This window comes from Tupaia chinensis, unplaced genomic scaffold, assembly GCF_000334495.1.
Source record: "Tupaia chinensis unplaced genomic scaffold, TupChi_1.0 Scaffold143720_1, whole genome shotgun sequence".
In the NCBI taxonomy this organism is placed as follows: Eukaryota; Metazoa; Chordata; class Mammalia; order Scandentia; family Tupaiidae; genus Tupaia; species Tupaia belangeri.
In genome coordinates, this window is record NW_006203569.1 from 169,373 (window position 1) to 190,459 (window position 21,087).

Genomic DNA, 21,087 nt, shown 5'->3' on the forward strand with positions numbered 1-21,087 from the left:
AAATACACACGGTTTTGCCCAGGATCACAGTGGAGAATTTCGTTCACAGTCCTGGTTATGATGGTATGATGATGTCCTTGTACACGTGTGACACTGCGAAGGGCCAGCTTTCACCCTCTTACTCAATGGTCACATTCTGAATTCACCTGAAAATCAGCTTTGGAGCTTTAAAAAAGTCTTGATGCCTAGGCTCCATTTCAGACCCATCAGATCAGCAATTCTGAGAGGTAGGCCTCAGGTGCCAGGTTTTTGCTGTGTTTTGTTTTTAAAAGGACTTTCCTAGTAATTTTCTCCTTAATAATTTTATTGTGCAGCTAGGGTTGAGAACCATCTGTCCAAGCTAGTGCCCCTCCACCATTCCCAATAAAACCAAAAGAGGAAAATCTAGGTCCCAGAGAGGCCTCTGTTAGGGCCAGGGGTTGTCTAGACCCCACCAGAGCAAACACACTGTTTATTTGAAGTGGTGAATGACTGGAGGTCACAGAGCTACTAGATAATGACATTAGAAAACTCCCAACGTTGTCTGTTAGCTCCAGAGTCTTCTAAATGATCCAAACTAATGGTGAACAACCTTGATCTAAATTTTAAAAATTTGAAATGAAAATAACCCTACTGAGTCCTATAAAAAGATAATATATTTTCTTATGGCAGCAATCAACTATCCACCCACAGAAGGCTCACAAAAATGGTAAAACCACCCTATGAAGTAGACCTAATCCCCACTTTATAGATTAAAATAAAAAGCCAAGGCTCAGAGAGGTGAAGTAATCCAACTAAGACCACACGGGGACTAGAATTGGTTTATTTCCACACAGCACAACATCCACTAAGTTCCTACCTGCACCCTATGCTCTGGACCTAGCTGAAGAACACACCCAAGCTCTGCTTCCCCCTCTGTGGTTGTAGCAGCCCCTCTCTGCTTGCAGAGCCAATTGAGGGTGCACTGACTTCTACTTTATGCTGAAGCTCAAACCTGATACATAACAAGCCTGCCAAGAGCCTGATCTCACCCTCTCACCCCACATGGAAAGACGTAGTGCTTTGCAATACAGTCCTAGCCTCCACTCTCGTCACCATCCCTAAGTGGCAAGAGCAGCTCCAGGATGCAAACTGGGGACCAGCATTCTAAAATAATTCATCTACTTTGTGGAGATCTGGGAAATGTATCTTTTCCTAAATTGTTGGATTTCTGAATTGAAAGGTGATATTTAAATATAGTTCCTAGGCTATATCAGGAAGCCAAAGTACTTGTTATTCATCTCAGATCCAAAAAGTTCCTTCTAAGGGCTTTTCTAATGTGTATTTTGGCCTCGATTAAGGAAAGAAAAAATGTTGGTCTCAGAACTTATGACTCAAGTGAGTACCCTAGACCTTTGACTTCTCTGGCTCATTTCAATGACTCCCTGGACTTTTCACTTATTGGAGAGGCAAATTTTAATTTGAGTTCTTATTTAGTAGCACTTGAATATGATATTAAAGGATTTCACTTGTGTAACTCATTTTGTACCCACACTGCTGAGAACAGGACCTTCTGTGATGCATTCACCCAATAAATGGTGTGGCACTGATTTGGAGTTGCTTGGAACAAATTTAAATGAGTGGCTAAGAATTCCACTTCCTTAGAATAACCTTCTGTAATTTTGGGTAACTAAGGGTTTAAATTTGGTGTCATAGTCTTTTGCCTTATTACTTAGTTTCAACCTTCTTGTATTTCTGTCAAATTCTCACTTCAAACCATCCAGTTATGCTACAATCAGATTAGTCATAACCTTTTATTGCTGTCTTTTTTCAGAACTCTTTTAGGACCTGACAACTAATAATGAGGGTTACTGACTCCTAAGGACTTGTCAAATATAGGGACTGTATTTTCTACCATAATTTCCATTCCGTGAATGACTAATTCACATGAATTAGTTTCCATAAACTTAACATAATATTTGGAAACTATAATTGTCTGAAAGAAACAAGTTTATGCTGATCAATTAAAAAAAATTTCAATCGTACATTCTGACCCTTTTTCTGTGCTATGTGGCTTATCCACTTAAATGCAAATGCGTATCTTGACTCAAACATGTCCTGAGCTGGGCCTGGGGCCTAGTGGTTAAAGGAGCCAAATTCCACATGATGACTGGTTCAAATCACAGTCACAGGGGCTTGGGACCAGCAGATGGCATAATGACTGTGTTGCTGGACTCCCACATAGTCGACCACAGTTCGAGTCCCAGACCCTGTGACTTACACTCATGCCAGGCACATGTGCAGTGTCCAAGATCCTGAGAAGAGAATGGAAGAGAAGGGATTGTGGTGTGGCCATCCCCCCTGGGGTGTGATTTCTCGCTTTCTGTCTCTCTGTCTGTCTCTGTCTTCCTAGCAAGTGCACACACCCTATAGCAAAAACCGAAATGCCCCCACCCATAAGAAAAAACCCCTAAAAAAAAAAAAAAAAAAGAAACACACCACAGTAGCATATGATTGTGTGTGCCCCAAATCCTGACAGGATGGAGAAATAGAAAAGATCATGGCAAGACTACTCTCCAGTGCGGGGTGCTTTTTCTTTCTTTGTATCTCTCTCTGGTGAGCACACAGGCCTTTTGGCAATTAAAGCGTCCCAGATAGAACTCTATATACTTCCTTACTTCCTCTCCAACCTTGCTCTGCTTCTTGTTCACCGTTCCCCCTCATCCAAGGCAAGAATTCAGGTGGACAAAATACATAAGCTCTACTTCTAAAATAAATGATAAATCAGGATACAGCCATCTGTTGTAGACTACTGCAAAGCTTATTAACCAGTTTCCCGGTGCTGAATATCTGTGTCACCTGCAGATTCACACAATGACTGCAGTAGGATATGTAGCCCCAGCTAGGTGCTACTTTATAGGATGTGTAAAGTTAGACTTGTGTTCATGGAAATGTGTGTGTCACCTGTGTTTGCTATGAGGGTATTTGGATTGATTAGGGTCTTTGGTGATTCTATAAAATGTGGGGGGAAAATGGTAGAGAAAGCAAACATAGATAACAGAGACAATGTGGGAGGAGACTGGGAGATGGCAGAGGGTAAGAGATAGGGAATCAAGGATGGGGGGAAAAAGCAAAACATACAGAAAACAAGAAATGGAAGATCATTTGCTGACAATAACATATTTGTTGATGTGCTTGATTGAGACAATATACAGTGTACTCTGGATGGAAAATCTCATTTTGTATGCTGTAATGATGTACAGTGAATGAATGCAAATAATTCAATTGAAATAAAAAAAAAATCCTAACTCCCAAAGTAATGGTGTTAGGAAGTAGGGCCTTCCGGAGGGTGGAGCCCTCCTGAATGGGATTAACACTCTTATAAAAGAGGCCCAGAGAGCTGTTTCATTCCTCTCATCATGTGAGGATACAACCATAAGGTATTATATATTATCTAGGAAGAGGGCCCTTACCAGACATGAAATCTACTGGTGCCCTTATCTTAGACTCCCAGTCTCCGGAACTGTAAGAAATATATTTCTGTGGTTTATAAACTAAGTCTCTGAGATTTTGTTATAACAATCAAATGGATTTAGAAGACAAAATTTCTTATTTTTTTCAGTCAGGTCCTAATAGGATATAGGACCCTCAAATGTGAAATTTGAAGAGAGTTCCTTCCTCTTCTGATGACCTGCTGGAAACTCCACTGGTTGAACACAGCTAGAAATTACAGGGTTAGGGAACTTACTGAAGCAGTCTGTATAGGTTAGCCTCCTGAGGCACAGACAGGGAAGGGTAGAAAGTAGATTTAGAGAAACAGTGGAAGATACTCAGCATGTTTTACTCTGCTACAGTCTATTCTCCACATAACAGTAAGAGTGATTTTTTTAAAGAGTTTTTTGCCTTAGGGTACATGCACTGAGAGACAGGGATGGGGGGGGGATAGAGATAATGAAAGGGAACATGAGAAATCACTCCCCAGGGAGGATGGTCACATCCCTATCCCTGCTCCTCCACTCTCTTGGGATCTTGGGCATGCATGCACACACCTGGGAGGATTTTGAAGCCACTGGGTCTGGGACTTGAACTGTGGTCGGCCATGTGGGAGTCCAGTGAGGTAACTGCTATGTCACCTGCTGATCCCGAGTGATGTTTTTAAATCATTTAACAAATCATGTAATTCCCATGCTTAAGACCTTCCAATGGCTTCCCCCTGCAATTAGAATAAAATCCAAATTCCCCTAACCCTGTTCTGCAAAGCCCTACATGTTCTGAGTCCTTCCCCGATGGAATTTAAAAACTGTATAACTCAAATTCTTCCACCTTCATTCATTTATTCAACATAAATTTATTCTATATCAGTCATGGTCCAATGATGGTTCTATCTATGTTTATATGTAGCGGTGAACACGAGACACTTCATGTGCTTCTGTGCTCTCAACTTTTATAACTTTTTCCTTTTCCTGTATATTCCGGCCACACTTTCACTGTGTGTTTGTTTGCTGTTCTCTAAAACATGCTATAGGACCTTTGCATTGTTCCTCTCTCTACCTGGACCATTCTTCTCTTAGATCTTCATGTGGCTGAGTCTTTCTAATAATTCAGGTTGAATTCCATTTTTACCTGCATGTAGAGGCTATCCTAGCCTTCCTGGCTAGAGTACCCAAAGCAGTCTATCCCATTACCTAATTTTATTTTTTAAATACCTCCAGAACTTTCATCCCTCTTAGAAGTTATTGCCATCAGACTACTAGCTCTATGAAGAAAGGAATTTTGCTTCTCTTGTTGGTCATATTAAGTATCTGAGTATTACACTCAAAACGTTCCCCCAGTATGCTGTTATATCCTGAGTAAAGAACACAAGGGGTGAATGAATCTATCTCTGTTTTTCTTTCTTCTACATACTATCTCCTTTTCTTTACTTTATAGTTCATGACTGGTTTCTTTCCCAGTAGAACAGTGATCAGGGCAAGAGCTGAGCAGTAAGTGACATTTTATAGTGGATCCTGGAGGCATGTGATGTTTTGATATGATTTAAAAATATTTACTCTGTTAAAAATGCTGTGTATTTTTGAGAGGCATAATGGCAATTCATAAAGCCATATCCCTTAAACTTTGAAATGACATCAAACCACTCTTCTTTTAATCCTTTGACTATAATTCAGTCAAATTCTCCATGGGCCCAACTGAATTCATCGGGCATAAAGAACACACTCTCAAAGTTTCTGTTACTGGCGACTGACATTTTAGACACTTCACTAGTGATGTGGATTTGGAGAACTGTAGATCTCTTCCAAGTTTCATGGCTGAACTATTTCTTTTCTAAATATTTTGTGAAGTACATGAGTTTCTTTTCAATTTGAATAAAACTCCAAAAATAAACAATTAACTGAATGAGAATAGTTGTCAGAGTCAATCTCTTCAGTTAGATTTTCTTAGTCAATTTGGCAAGAAGAAAAAGTATAGGTTATTTTTCTCTCACTTTCATATTGATGTAGTAGGTGCTAAAAATAATTTGTTTACTTCAAGGATAGAGATGTATTAAAATTGTACTATAGAATGACGACTCTTCAAAATAGCACAGCTGGGTTGTCAGTTTGAAGCTAGGACCTGATGTAAGGGACGGACCCTCAGAAAATTCCTCCCAACACTGTACAGAAGTCTGCAACAACATGCATGATGACCTCACAAGTGTAAGAGAAATTAAAAAGAGGGGCTAGTCAGTGGTGTAGTGGTTAAGGTGCTGACTCCCATGTGGCCAACCACAGTTCAAGTCTTGAACCTGGCAGCTTGAAACTCTTGCCAGGCTTGTGTATGTGCATGCACAAATCTTGAGAGGAGAATGGAGGAAAAGGGATTGGGACATGGGCCACCACCCCCCCCTCCATGGGATGATTTCTTATGTTTTCGTCTCTGTCTTACTCTGTGTTTCCAGCAAGCTCACATGTCCAATAGCCAAAATCTCTCAAGAAAAACAAAACACAAAACAACAAAAGTAAATTAAAAAGAATGATCTTGTTATTTTGAAGTTTGATCTACAGAGAAAGCTTTTAGGATATCCAGAGGATGAAGTCTAGACTCCTGACAATGTTCTCAGGGCCCCCACACTCCAATCTGCATGGAGATTTAAAGCTGCATCGCTTGCCATGTCACCCTGTGCCAGTGCTTCAGCACACAGGATAATTTGTCCTTGCCCAGGCACATAGACACATTCTCTGCTCATACAGTTCACTCCAAGGACAATATGCTCAAGATCTTTGTTTATCTAGAAACTTCTAAGACCTCCTTGAAGTCCCAGCCTGAAGGCCACTTCTGCATGTTGAGAATGAATCACCGCCCACTCTGCCCTGGCCCAGGCAGGTACCGTATCTCTTCTATAAGGGTTCATCATTTACAGGTCTGCTAGTTTCCTCCACCTCCCTGCATGCACACAGGATTACGAGCCTTTTGAGGAAAGGGAATTTATTGATCTTCATATTCCCCAGTGCGTAATAGTGTGTCTGGCAAAGAGCATGCACATCATAAATGTTTGTTGAATTGATGATTGGATGAATGAAAGAGCCCCACATCCAGATGTTTAAAAGATGTAAAACAAACATCCAACTATGGACTGATCATCCACCTTTTATCAGGCTTTTCCATCATTAGCCAGAAATTGCTTCTCAACAAGCCAGCAGTGGGTTTCACCAGTGGCAGTGTGTGCGCTGCTGGACACTCTGACATGTCAGGTATGGGACACCACCATGTAGCCCAGGATATTCTCTGTGTGTTTGCTTTCCTCATCTTTGTACAAACACTTCCCCTCTGTGTTTACATTAATAAAAAAGTGTGTGCGCATGTGTGTGTGTGTGTGTGTGTGTGTGTGTGTGTGTTTAAGAAGTATTTAAACTGGGGTTGGCTGGTGGTGTGGTGGTTGAGGCAGCTGAACTCCTACATGGCTGACCACGGTTCAAGTCCCAGACCTGGCAGCTTGCTCTCTCACTTTCCTTCTCTCTCTCTCAATCTGGTAAACTTAAAATAAAATAATGACAATGAACTTAACAAAGATTTATCAATAAAAGAGAAATATTTAAATTGTAGAAGATGAAATTCAAATTAGAAAAGGCTCCAAAGTCTATATGACTTTGTGAACATGCTGAGGTTATCCAGTGAGGCCAACAGTTCTTAACTGAAAGGCAGGACACAAAAAAATATGTTTTAAAAGGGCCACAATGAGAGAAAATTTGAAAAGTTAAATAGAAACTGTTTGCCTCTACAAATTATCTGGTATGAACAGGTAAATCTCTGGTAAGAGGTTATTTTAAAATATATACAATAAATAACAAAAATAGTAGTTACATGCTGATTCTTGCTGCCATGTAATTTTTACAATATAAGGTCATAGGGTTATTATAAGAAAAGAAATATACAATAAAGAAAACACTTAAAAGTTATATTTCTACACAAAATACAATGGGGCAAGTAACCTGTATTTTCAAAGATTTTCTATGATCAGCATAAATTCTGCCTGTATTAACACTTGGTTTCATCTTGGTAGCTTAATTTACTGAGAGTTGAGTTCATTTCCTTGGTACCTCAAGTCATATTCTTGAACCCAACACAATGTGATATTTATGTTTTGTTGTTAAGGTCAACATACCAGGTTTTTTTTTTTTCTTTTTCTTAGAGAGATTTTTGCCATATGGCACGTGCACTTACTGGAGAGAAAGAGATAGAAAGAGAAAAAATCCACCCCCTAGGGGGGTTGGCTGCAATCCCTTCTCCTCCATTCTTCTCTGGGGATCTTGAGTACATACACACATATGCACCCAGTATGAGTTTCAACCCACTGGGTCTGAGAGTCGAATGCGGGTGACTACATGGGAGTCCAGTGACATAACCACCTGCTGGTCCCCCAAATTCCAGTTTTAACAGAATGTACTCTGCAAATAGCTGCTAACTAATTTCTCTCATTTCTTCATTCACTCATTTATTCCTTCATCAAACATGCCTGCAGAGTGTCAGGTGCTGGGTATTTAAGAAGAAAAAAATGTTACTGAACCCCACCAATGAAGGAATACCAGGTTTGCTGGGGAAAGGAGGCAGGCAGGTGAACATCAAGCTTGGTTTTAGACCTTTGGAGTGTGAAAGAATTTAGTGATGAATGAGACTGAGAGGTGTCAAAGCCAGTTGGCAACAGTGCTTGGCACATAAGGGAGGTTGTAGTTGAGTCAAACTGAATTAGGGCTTAGAGAGATGAAAAATGAGGACTGGCATCTCACTAAAAATCACTTTTTAAATGAGGCCAGATTTTACCCCAACTACTCATGGATTAGAATTATCTTTTTTTTTTTTTTTTTTTTTTTAGAGGTTTTTGCTATAGGGCGCATGTACTCGTGTACTCGCCAGACAGAAAGAGAGACAGAAAGCGAGAAATCACCCCCCAGGGGGGATGGCCACACTGCAATCCCTTCTCCTCCATTCTCCTCTTGGGATTTTGGGCATGCACGCACATGCGTCCAGTGTGAGTTTTAAGCCACCGGGTCCAGGACGCAAACCGCGTTCTACCACGTTTGAGTCCAGTGACACAGCCATTACACCAACTGCTGGTCCCCCCCCACTTTTTTTTTAAAATCTAACATCAGTTAAGTTTTCATAACCTTGAAAGGACAAGGGGTATATATAGCCACCTTATGGGTTGAATATTTTTGTTAAAATGTAAAGCGTGGGTCTACACACCCACTAAAATTCAGAGCAATTATGTCATAAGAGATTTCTGCTAATAAATAAAGACAAAAACAATCTGCATGTGAAATTTGACTTTTGGTCTCTGTTTTCCTATGTAATTGTTGCAAAGATAGGATCAAATGTCAATTTCCTTATAAAATGACACCAGAACGATCCCACACTGACTTGTTAAGCATTGTGCATTGGGAGATGGTTCCCACATTGCTGGTTGTGGTATGAATTTTTTAACATTATGTTGGGCTCATATGCATGTATGCTCCCAATCCTGACAGAATGGAGAAATGGAAGAGAAGGGATTGCAGTGTGACCATGCCCCATTGTGGGTGCTTTCTAGTTCTCTCTCTCTTTCTGTCTCATGAGCACACATGTATGTCCTCTGTCTATTAAAAAATTTACATTATTAAAAACATGATAAACATCTGACCTCTTTTTTCTTCCCCTGGGACACAGCATTTTAAATAAATATGGCCCCTAACTTACAGGGGTTTATATTTAGTCACTGGACTATAACAAAACTAATCACAATCATGACTTTTTCTGCCAGAATTCAGTTCTCTAATGCAGACCAGAGGTATTCTTTTCTGTGTGGGTATTTAAACCTGGAAAATAAAAATTATAATTCTCAAGTACTTAGAGTTAACATTAAAATACTCTTTACCTGCCTAATATTACTAATGGTTCGTTGGAAAAGTCATGACACATTTTTGCATAGAAAAATAAATCATGACTTTTCCAGTGATCCCATAGTAGGGACTCATCTCTTACATGCCTTTTTATATAGCTAAACTACAGGGATTTTTAATGGTAACACTGATTTAAATATGTTTATAGGGGAACATAAACATAATGACAGTTTTAAGCAAGGTGGATATGGGGTTGAAGGGGTTGTAGTGATTGCTCTATCTCTGCACAGGTGAGTGTGATATGTATGGATAGCTGGGGGAACACAATGCTGAACAGAAAACACCAGCAATATGGAGAAATACAAATTATGCTTCACAGCAGACTAATTCAGTTTGACCCTTTAATACCTTTCTTTATTTTAACTTTAAAAACAAATGAAGGAGTATTGATGATATGATGCTCAGGGATAGTGGCAGGGTGGAAGAGTAGAAGGCAGGTTCTCAAACTCAGAGACCTTCTGCTGGGGGAGACTAAGTCCTTACCTCACACGTAGAAGGTTGGAGTAGGCTGGATAGAAACCCTAAAGATTTCTATGTCTCAGCCACCTGAACCTGGTACTTTACACAGTAAGAGGGACTTTGTTGATGCAGTTAAATTAAGGATCCTAAGATGAGGAAGCTATCCAGGATGGGCCAGATAGGCTTGACGTAGTCACAATGGTCTTTATGAGATGGAGGCAGGAGGGTCAGTCAGAGAGGATATAATGGCAGAATTTGTGGTTAGAGTGATACACTCTGAAGAGTGAGCAAGTGGCCGTAAACCAAGAAAGCAAGTGGCCTCTAGAAGCTAGAAAAGGCCAATAGACTCTCATCTTGAGTTTCCAGAAGGAACTCAGACCTGCTGACCCCTTAATTTTGGTCCAGTGAAACTGATTTTGGACCTCTGACCTCCCAAGCTGCAAGAGAGTAAATTCCTGTTTTAAGCCACCAAATTTACAGTGATTTGTTACAGCAGCACAAGGAAACTAATGCATAGATTAACTACCCTGGATATAGGCAATACACAGAGTCTTCCATTAACTGTGAATTTAAGGGCTATTATCAGATCTCCTCATAATTTAATATTTCAAAAAAAATAGTAAAAAAGTCTTGCAAAGCCTCATTGCATAGTGGAGAAGAGACTAGATTTTGAAGCATACAAGTCTGCATTTCCACTTTCCAGCCATACCAGTTAGGACAAGCACAGCGTCTCTGAACCTTGCTTCCTTACAAGGTTGCTGTGAAGAGTAAGAGAGAAAATGAAAGAGCAGAATGAATTCTACATGAAGTTCAAGGTCATGTTAGCCTCTCGATGCTCCAGGTTCGTCGTGTGTAAAATGGGAATTGGATTAGTAGCTAGCACATAGGACAGCAAAGATGAAGTAAAATTTGTGAAGTATCTAGAGCTTTGCTTGATACATAGCAAGTGCTGTTCTTATTAAGAAAAGAAGTTTTTGGGACCAGCAGATGGCATAATGGTTACATTGCTGAAATCCCACATGGCCAACTACCTAACAGCTTGAAACTCATGCTGGGCACATGTGCGTGCATGGCCAAAATCCTAAGAGGAGAATGGAGGAGAAGGGATTACGGGGTGGCCATTGGCCCTTGGGGGGGGTAATTTCTCACTTTCTGTCTCTCCAGTAAGTGCATGCACCGTATATAAACAATCTCTCTAGAATAACAACAACAAAAATGTTCTTGAAATATAGCAAGTGCTCCTAAGAAATGTAGCTAGTACTCAAATCAGTGAGACTAGTGGACTTGGCATGTACCTTTATAACACCATCCTCTACACTTTACACCTGTCATGGTGTCTCACTGAGACTTACTTGGTGTCAGCTTTCATTGACTTGATGGTCTGCCCAAGAATCATGAGATAGTGCCTGTCCAGGGAAGGTATATGGTTGTTCAGTGTGAAACACTGACCTGGGATACATGACTTGAATGGAGGAGGGTTAAGGAGGAGTCATAGCAGGAGAGGGGGGATTCCTGCTAGGCTTTGATAGGCAGGTTGGAGGGAAACTGTAGGTGGTGGAGGAATGTATGAACATAGAGGGGAGAACAACTGGAGGCAGGGCAGGAGCACATGTGCAGAGTGATGAAGGTGTCACTGGCTTTAATATATAGCTGTGGAGAGTCACTGGAGAAACTCCTAGCAGAAAACAGTTATGTTTGGAATGTTCCAGTCTAAATCATGGTGTGCATGTACACTTACATACAATCTAATTATGTATACATCCACATATAAACATATGAAGGGGCTTCAAAAATTTCATGAGAAAATTATTAGGTCATTGGGAAAATCATGATTTGTTTTTCTATGCAAAAATGTGTCATTACTTTCCCAATGACATAATATATTATCTTGTAATTCCATTTTCCATGAATTTTTTGAGGCCTCTCCCTCCACTGTGTGTGTGTACATGCATGCATATGGTATATGTAACAGTAATTCTCCGTTGTGCTGCTGTAACTCACCAGTGTGATATAATCCCACATATCAAGATACCAGAGGTGTATAACAGTCATGTATAGTTACAGCAAACAGGATGATGATGATGAGTGTGTGTAGTTAAGAAATTATAGATGATTCAGGGGACAAATGCATGAAAAACATAAGTGCTCTCAATATTTGAGTTCTGAGTGGCCCTATTCAGGGACTCTGAGCACCAAAGACCCGCTGCCCAGACTTCACCCTCCTACTCCCCAGTTTAGCCAGCAGTCAGGTTTAACAACAAAAAAATCGAAAAAAAACACATATAATCCATTGGATGACCAGAAACCACCACAGAAGCACAAGAAATATGAGAAATGAGGGGACCAGCAGTTAGCGTAATGGCTATGTCGCTAGACTCCCATGTAGTCGACCGCAGTTCGCGTCCTGGCCCCAGTGGCTTAAAACTCACCGGGCGCATGTGCGTGCATGCCCAGGATCCCGAGAGGAGAATGGAGGAGAAGGGATTGTGGCGTGGTCATCCCCCCTGGGGGGGTGATTTCTCGCTTTCTGTCTCTCTGTCTCTCTCTGTCTGTCTGGCGAGCACACGCGCCCTATAGCAAAAACCTCTGAAAAAAAATGAGAAATGAAGAAAATATCTCTCCTTTAATGGAAAATAATAACTCCTCTTCCTCCACAAAGAATACAAAAAAAAAAACTCATGGAAATGTCAAATAAAGAATTTGAAATATTCATAATTATAAAGCTAACAGAGATGCGAGGGAATAGAGACAATGAACTCCAGAATATGCAGGAGAAAAGAGACACCAAGTTCCAGGAGGTAAGGAAGTTATTACGTGATCTGAAAGAGGAGATCCACATCATAAAAGAAGAATCAAATGGAACTGTTAGAGATGAAGACTGTAATACAAGAAATCAAAACTTCCATTGAAAATATCAAAAGCAGATTAGATTATGCAGAAGATTGAATCTCAGATGTAGTAGAACCTCTTACCTAGAAAAGTTAACCAAAAAGACTGGGAAAATAACCCCAAAACATGAAAATAACATATGAGTGATACTAGATATCATTAAATGCCCAAACATCTGGAACATTGGTATCCCAGAAGGTGAAGAAACTAATAAGGGTAGTCTTAATCTATTCCATGAAATCCTGAAAGAAAACTTTCCAAACCTAGAGAGGCACTCAAATATCCAGACCCAAGAAATACAAAGAACCCCACGTAGAATCGACCCAAGAAGATCTTCTCCGAGGCACATCATAGCCAGATTGACTAAAACCATGGACAGAGACAAGACAAAAAAATTGGCAAGAGAGAAATGTCAAGTTACTTTCAAAGGATATCCCATAAGGACCTCTCATGAGAAACAACACAAGCAAGGAAGGAGTGGGAAAATACATTCAAAATGTTAAGTGGAAAACAATCTCAACCAAGAATACCCAGCAAGATTATCTTTCATATGGAAAAAAAAAAAAGACAAAAACATTCCAGGTAAAAAAAACATGAAAGAATTTACCAGCACCAGACCAGCTCTCCAAGAAGTACTAAAGGGAGTGCTATACCAGAAAAACTAAAGTCGGATACACAGAAATAAGAGTACAAGAAACAACCAAGACTAGCCTAATGGTAAGGACAAGACCAGAGTTGAATGTTAACTTCCAGAGTTTAAATGGAAAGATCAGACCACAGTAACTGCAAATTCAATAGAAGAGATATTAATTATGTGAGTCTGAACTAGTGAAATAGAATTTTTTTACTTTAGACTAAAACATTGCTGATTTTCTTCAATGCTTTGATTTCCATATTTAAGGATTTTTGTCTTTTTCTGTCTTTTCTTGATGATAGATTCATCTACCTACTATCTGAACTGAATCCTAACCTTTTTCCTGGCTTTAAGTTTTAAGCAAATCCCTCTTAACATTTTTTGATTTTGATCTATTAAAATGAAAACTTTTTTTGAAATAAAAAATGCATTAAAAATACCTATTAATATCTGTTTAATGACTGCAGTAAGCTATATGGCCCCAGTGAGGTGCTACTTTACAGCACGTTCACTTTGCTTGCTGAGGTTTATGTCTAAAGTCAGACATGCATTCATAATTATGTATGTATCAACTGTGCTTGCTATTGAAAGTCTTTAAATTAATTAATATCTTTAGTGAATCAATAAATTATGAAAAAAATAGGCATGGAAAACAACTGTACATACCAGAGACAGTGCAGGAGAAGAGGGGGAGTTGGCAGAGGGTGAAAGGTAGGGAATCAAGGGGAGAAAAAAGCAAAAGATATAAGGAACAAGAAATAGAAAATTATTTGTTGATGATAACATGTATGGTAACATCCTCAATTGAGCCAATATATAGTGTATTCTGGACGGAAAATATCATTTTGTACAATGTAATTATGTATAGTGACTGAATGTAAATATTAAAAAAAAAAGTGTGCAAGAGTCATCTAAACTTAGACCAACTAGATAGTAAAGTTCAACTGCTAAAGATAAGTAGTAAATAAATCTTTCTCCAGAACAGAGATTAAAAGCCAAGAGATGGAGTATTGAGCATGAGGTAGCACTAAAATAAAGATGATTATTCCCTTTATAATAACTTGTCAAAGCTAGAATTAGATTTCTGTTTCATTTCTGTTTGTTTCTAAAACAAAATTTTAATATCAATGTGAGGATTCCATGCTAGGTCCTCTCCAGATCTGCAGAAGGTGTGAATAAGGGTTAGTTGCCATTTGTCAGGCAAACACTCTGCAAAGAACAATGGAGGTTGCACTCCCATTTGGTAGATGACAATGACAATTTCCTCGCCCCTCCCCGCCCCCAGGAAAAGGAACTTACAGATGAGGTCCACATAACCCTGCATACAAACAGTGAGGAGGGAGTTTTTGCCCTTGAAGAGGTGCATGTCTGCCAAGTTGTTATTCACCTTCCTTTAAATAAAGCATTTGATCCCTCAGTTTTTTTCTTTGATAAGAATACTAAGGGTTGTAGGTTAGGTGTTGAAGAATTAGAGACCTCAGTTTGATCCTCTCTTAGGCTAAATGGAAACAATCACCTGAGTGCACACCAGGTTCCCTGGTCCATGCGAGGACTGCTGAGGAATCAGAAGGCTAATAGGCAAGTGGGCTGTGAACTGCTGGTGTCCTAACTAAGCAGTACCCTAAGAGCACAGCCAATTAGCCTAGGGACGCTTGCAAGTACTCTGACTCCTTCCACGGTGACTTCCTTTCTTTCAACGAACTTTAGGATCCTTAAAACAGACTCCATGCACCAAACTCTTACCAAGGGTGTTTTTGTGAGGACAGAAACACTGACGACTTTCACTTTTTTATTACTCTTTATGTCTTGTTATATCTGAGTATTCTTTATAATGACTTTATATCAAGTATGAAAGAAGATACATTTTAAAGGTGCCATTAAGGTATAGTCACTGATTCACTGAATCACCCTCAAGGAGTTATTTAGTATTAGTTTCCTGAGCTGAAAAATTGACTTAAATCTGACTCGTTTCCAAAGACTTCTCTTTAATAGAAAAAAAAAAATAGAAAAATCTTTCAATGGGCCTGGTAGTTACAAGAACTGACTCTTGCTTGGCTGACTACATGGTTCGCAACCTGGACGCGGTGGCTTGAAAAACACGGTGGGCGTGCATGTAAGGGCGCCCAAAATCCCAAAAGGAGGAAGAGATGGAGGAGAGGGGATTTTTGGTGTGGTGTGACCATTCTCCACTGGGGGTGCCTCCCTCCCACCCCATCACCAGTAAGCACACATGCCCTCTGGCAAAATTTTCTAAAAAAGAAAAACGTTTCAAAATAAATGTATATCTTCACAGACCCAAGGTAGATGAAAAGGGAAGAATAAGTGCCTCTGGAAATCTGCTGTTTCAAGCAGGGACACTGGGTGTGCTGGCGGTGGCAGCAGCAACCGACCCAAGGTTACTTGGATGTGCTCTAAAAACAGAAAAAAGCATCATGTGTCAAATCATGTTCAGCAACGTGTGTGGCTATTGACAAGAGGTTGGTGTTTCACTGAATTTCACGGGGAGGGCAGTATTATGACTCATGACTATTAAAAAAAAAAAACAAAACAACATATCACTAAGGTATAAAGGATTTTCAGAACCTGTGGGGAGGATCTAGTCATTTCTTTTGTCATTCAATAAACATTTTATTCACAATCTACTATGTATCTAAAAGTAACACAGATTTAGTAGTCTCAACAGTAGATGCTGACTTGAGATGATTCCTCACCTTTTTTATGGTTGGCATGGGTTAGTTGTCCAGTTAAAGATCATAGATTTACTCTGGTTAGAGGTAACTTAGTATAAATGCACTAGAAGTCTGAGATCTGGGTTCTTGTCCAGGCTGTACAATCTTGAACAAGATCTAGGCCAAAATGACGTCATTGGTAAAACAAGGGCACTCATACATAGTCTCTGAGGGCCCATACAGCAACGGAGGTTGGTGTGGTAGAAAGGGGCTACATAAAATAGGGTTAATGACCACCCTAAATGTGCTAGCTGTGTGAACCCCAGTTAGTTTCCTCAAACCTAAAATGAAGATGATAAAGCCTACTTTTCACTGGCTTGTTGTAAGGATAAACTTTAATTAGCTGTGTAACAATATATCTTTTTTGGTAAAACACTAGTACATGGGTGTTCAAGATACATGGCATCCTCTTGATTTCCACAAACCATCACACAGTAGCAGAGAATGGATGAACTTGCTCATGTACACTTAAGCCCTAAAAGAAAATATACAGTCAATGTCTGTTTCTAGATGCTTTATATTAAATACTTTAGTATTTGCTTACTCATTACCATTTGATTCTTTCAGTGCTTTACTAAACCACACCCCCAAGATAGGCAGAGGGAAGGAAGACAGTCTGCCAAATGGTTATGAAAGCACGGAGGAAGCAATGGCTGTCTGGAAATGCAATCCCCTCTCTCGGCACTAAGGGAAGGGTATATCATCTGCTAGCCTTCTCAGCTGGACGCCCTTACAATGTTATCATCCAAATTGAAATACTCTGAAGAGCGAAAAACTATCCTAGCAAAATGTATGTCCTCTCCCACCTTCTCCCTCTTTTCAAGTTTCTTTTTTTCTTCCAATATTGAGAAAGATAGAGAGACACAGGCAAATACCCTCAACAATGTCTTCACACCACAACCTGTTTCCAGCTTCAGCCAATCCTGAATCATGGGCACATATGAACCTGGCATGTTCAAGGGGTCTCCAGACATGAACCCTGAACTTCCCCGTGGGGGTCAGCTTTACAGAGCATTGTGCAATACTGTACAACCATCTGGTTTTCTTCCCTACAACCCCCTTTCAGGCTTACTGTTTTTGTGACCTTTGTTGTCACTTTAAAATTATGTCAGATGTCTTAATTAAAAACAAATTGCCAAATAAGATTTTATCTAAACAATCAATCTAAAATCCCTTTGTGTTTTCAAATGCATGCAAAAAGATGATTTAAATGAGGTTTGGTAAGTGCACATTAATTTTAGATAGAATATGATGATAAAATAGTTACACTTTATTATTATAATGTATGTTTTAGTGCAGGATCAACAATTTTTTTTTTTGTATAGGGCAGACAGTAAATTTTTTAGTGAATATTTTTTAAGCTATATGATATCTGCTAGAGTCAGGTCGGTTTTTTTTTTTTTTTTTTGAGAGATTTCTGCTATAGGGCATGTGCCCTCACTGGAGATACAGAGACAAAGAGAGTGAGAAATCACCATCCAGGGGAGGTGGTCATGCTGCGATCTCTTCTCCATTCTCTCCTGGGGTTTTGGGCACACACATCTGGCATGAGTCCCAAGCTGCCAGGTCTGGGACTCAAAATGTGGTCGACCATGTGGAAGTCCAGCACCCCAACCACTATGCCACCCACAGGCAATTCTGCCTTTACAGTGAAGCAAAAATGGAGACTACTTAACACAATGTGTGAGGTTGTGTTCCAATCAAACTTTAGTTAAAAAAAATGGCTGTGAGCTGGATTTAGCTTATGGGCTGCACTTTGCCAATCCTTTTTACAACAGTGGTCCCCAGACTTTTGAAATTCATAGGACCAGGAAAAAAAATCAGGATTAATTCAGGATTTCTAACTTCTTATTTAGTTAACTTATGATTTGTTTTTTAAAAATCACTGCCTAGAAGTTTTATTTCTTAGAATTTTAAACATCAAAAAACTAGAAAGGATATACATTCAGAACATGTTTAGCTTTATGGAAAATGCACCACATTGTCTTTATTCAACAAAAATTTTCCTTAACATGATGATATCTTTGGGTTGAATATGCTCTGGTTAACTAGTCATCTGAGTTGCTTTAGAAGGTCACTGGGGCATGGTACAGTTGAAAAAGCCTGTTACTTATAATAACAGAATTTGAATAAGATTGTAGTAGTAGGAGTAGTAAGAAGGGACCTTGAACTTTTTTTTTTTTTTTTTTTTAAGAGATATAAGTACTCTGAGAAGGTACCCATTGTCTTGAATTACTTTTTCAAACAAACCACCCACTACTGAGTAACCTCAGAACTCACCGGCTGCCACTGTGCAGGGTACCAGGCTGGGGGGCAATTGAAGCGGTTACAAGCTTGCACGGTGCTTGGCTTGGGCTGGTGACACAGCTCATCAGCCAGGATTACCGTTTCATTCATCTCTCTAGAAAGTAGGTGAGAGCAGAAGACATCTCTTGTTTGCAGGCCAACCCCACAGGTGAGACTACATGGACTCCACTTGCCAATTTCCCACCTGAGAAGAAATGAGAGAGGAAGAGGACACCCTTAATATTTGTGCAGCGAACATTTCCCATGAATTCGAGGATTGCCAATAGAGTAAAAACCCTTACGTGGGAATGTGTGAAGTTTCAGCTTAAGGCTGGCTAGAAATTCTACCCTAAATCTAGAACTCATTTTTTTTTTCTATTATGCTCTAGAACTCATTTTAGAATAAAGCAAAGTGGGTGATAAAATGGAACATCCCATTTTTACCCACGATGTCACCAATAAAACTGTGTTTATTTTGATGGAAACATAAGCTTCATCAGATAAGGGAGGTGTGTTTAACAATACTTAACTTGAATACATAAAGGCTTTGGGCACTACATATTGAATAGTGGGTCTAGAGACCTTCCTGTTCATTTCTCCGGCCCTCATTCTTAGCAAGACTGAAAAATCTGTGCTTGTTTTTCTTTGGCTTCAAAGTGAAATGTCATTGGCTCCAAGTTCCTTCAAACTTGATCACAGCATAGAAATGTCTCTGTCTTATGTATAAATATCATCACTGCCTGGGGCTGGATAATGTAACAGAAGTGAAGGCTGCTAAATAGATCAGTCTTCTCCAGGGGAAATACGCGGAGAGAGCAGCTCGTTATCTGGACAGAGACGTGAAGTACACAGAGATGAGTTGAGTGTATAAATTGGCCAGTTCCAGAAGGCCACGTATTGAGAAGTACATTAATAGTGAACTAAAGTCCTATACAAACAGTCCCACCGCATGTCTTTTATGATGCAGCCTCCGAAATGGAATGATAAGGACAGAGCTCAGTTGCTTGGACTCTGAGTCAGAAGTTCTCTAATGATCAGTTTTAGAAAATTCTGTTCACAGTCCGAGACACCAAGATTCTACAAATAGGAGTTAGCCAAGAAAAGCATGGCAAGTAGATTTTTTAGTAGCTAGGCCTGTCTAACTATTGTAGCCACCCAGAAAATTGGTTTAAATGTCTTTGGCTTTAATATTTTTTCACCAGACTGTAAAATTGAAAGTAACTTCTCACTACTCTGACATGTCACTACCTTTCCAACCCTATTTTACTACATCCTTCATCTACCCTATATTCATCCATATCTGTACTGCACTACACTACTTTGTTGGTGTCTATTTATTCTCCATGGTTTGCTAGCTGTGTTTTCAAGCAATCTGTATTCTCAATTTGAAATACATTTTGCCCTTTTCTTGCTTCTCATAATTTCTTCCATTTCTACACACCCATATTAGACCCATGTTTAATAAATTGTATGCAATATCTACAACAGACACTGATCATTTTCTCAATTGTATTATAGTTATTCTGCCTAAATAGCTAAATAAGGGTTCTACACGAGTATATATCTCTTGAGGCAGAGTCTGTGTGTGAGTTAGTCTAGTACCATGCAGAGTAAACAGAAGGGTCCTTGCACCATAGAGAACATCTCAAGACATCATAGTATCCCTTTAACTACCTCTAGAACAATATGAGATATGCCCTTTGGGTTGTCCTGCTTTTATAGTTGAGGGAATCTGACAATCCAAGTGGCTGACTTGTTTAAATATCCATAATTAGAAAGTTGGGAATCCATTGTAAGTCCCCACTATAATATATACTGAGTTTCTGCACTCTATGACTGAAACTGAATGACTAAAGGATATAGAAACACAGTAAATGGTTGTGAATACCAGATATAGTGTGGAAAGAGCATGGGTGAAGGAACAGAATCTGAGGAAGGACATTAAGGAGAAAAATGGAGAGGCAAAGCATTAATGGGACAAAGAAAAGGGGAATTATCTGTTGAAGATAACTTTAAATTATTATCAACTTGACTGGGGAAAACTGTAAACATGTTGGGATATTCACTTTGCAAACTAAATGACATGACTGAATGTATAGAAGAACTTGAAAATAAAATAAGATAAAAAAATAAAGAAAATTGGGAATCCAGGATTCAAATGTGGGTACGTTTGGCTTCAAAGTATTCATCTGTCCTATCATAAGCTGCTATCCCCAGACAATACCTTGACTACTCTCCTATAACCATTCATAAAATTCTAAATGAATACAAGAGGAGAGAGAGTAGGTTGCATAAAATTTCTTTTACCTACTTGTATACTTTTTATTTTTTTGGAGAGGTTTTTGCAATAGGGCGTTTTGCAATAGGTTTTTGCAATCACCAGATAGACAGAGAGAGAGACAGAGAGACAGAAAGTGAGAAATCACCCCCCAGGGAGGATGGCCACACTGCAATCCCTTCTCCTCCATTCTCCTCTCGGGATCTTGGGCATGCTTGCACATGCACCTGGCGTAAGTTTTAAGCCACTGGGTCCAGGACACAAACTGTTGACTACATGGGAGTCCAGTGACATAACCATTATGCTAACTACTGGTCCCGACCTACTTGTATACATTTCTATAAACTTATTTTCTAATTTTTAGACTCCTAGCATAAGTTAATTCAGTTTAAAAATTTTGGCACTATTGGTTTCACAGTATGTCCACACATTTTTTGTCACTCT

At 39.5% G+C, this 21,087-nt stretch overlaps 1 protein-coding gene across 1 annotated transcript in view; it reads right to left on the reverse strand.

Annotated features, from left to right (window-relative positions):
- Positions 1-21,087, reverse strand: part of ADAMTSL1 (ADAMTS like 1) — a 367,415-nt gene that overhangs the window by 125,581 nt on the left and 220,747 nt on the right. The window contains exon 16 of the mRNA XM_027766822.1: positions 18,360-18,570. Within this exon, the coding sequence (XP_027622623.1) occupies positions 18,360-18,570 (211 nt within the window). The remainder of the gene's footprint in view (positions 1-18,359; positions 18,571-21,087) is intronic.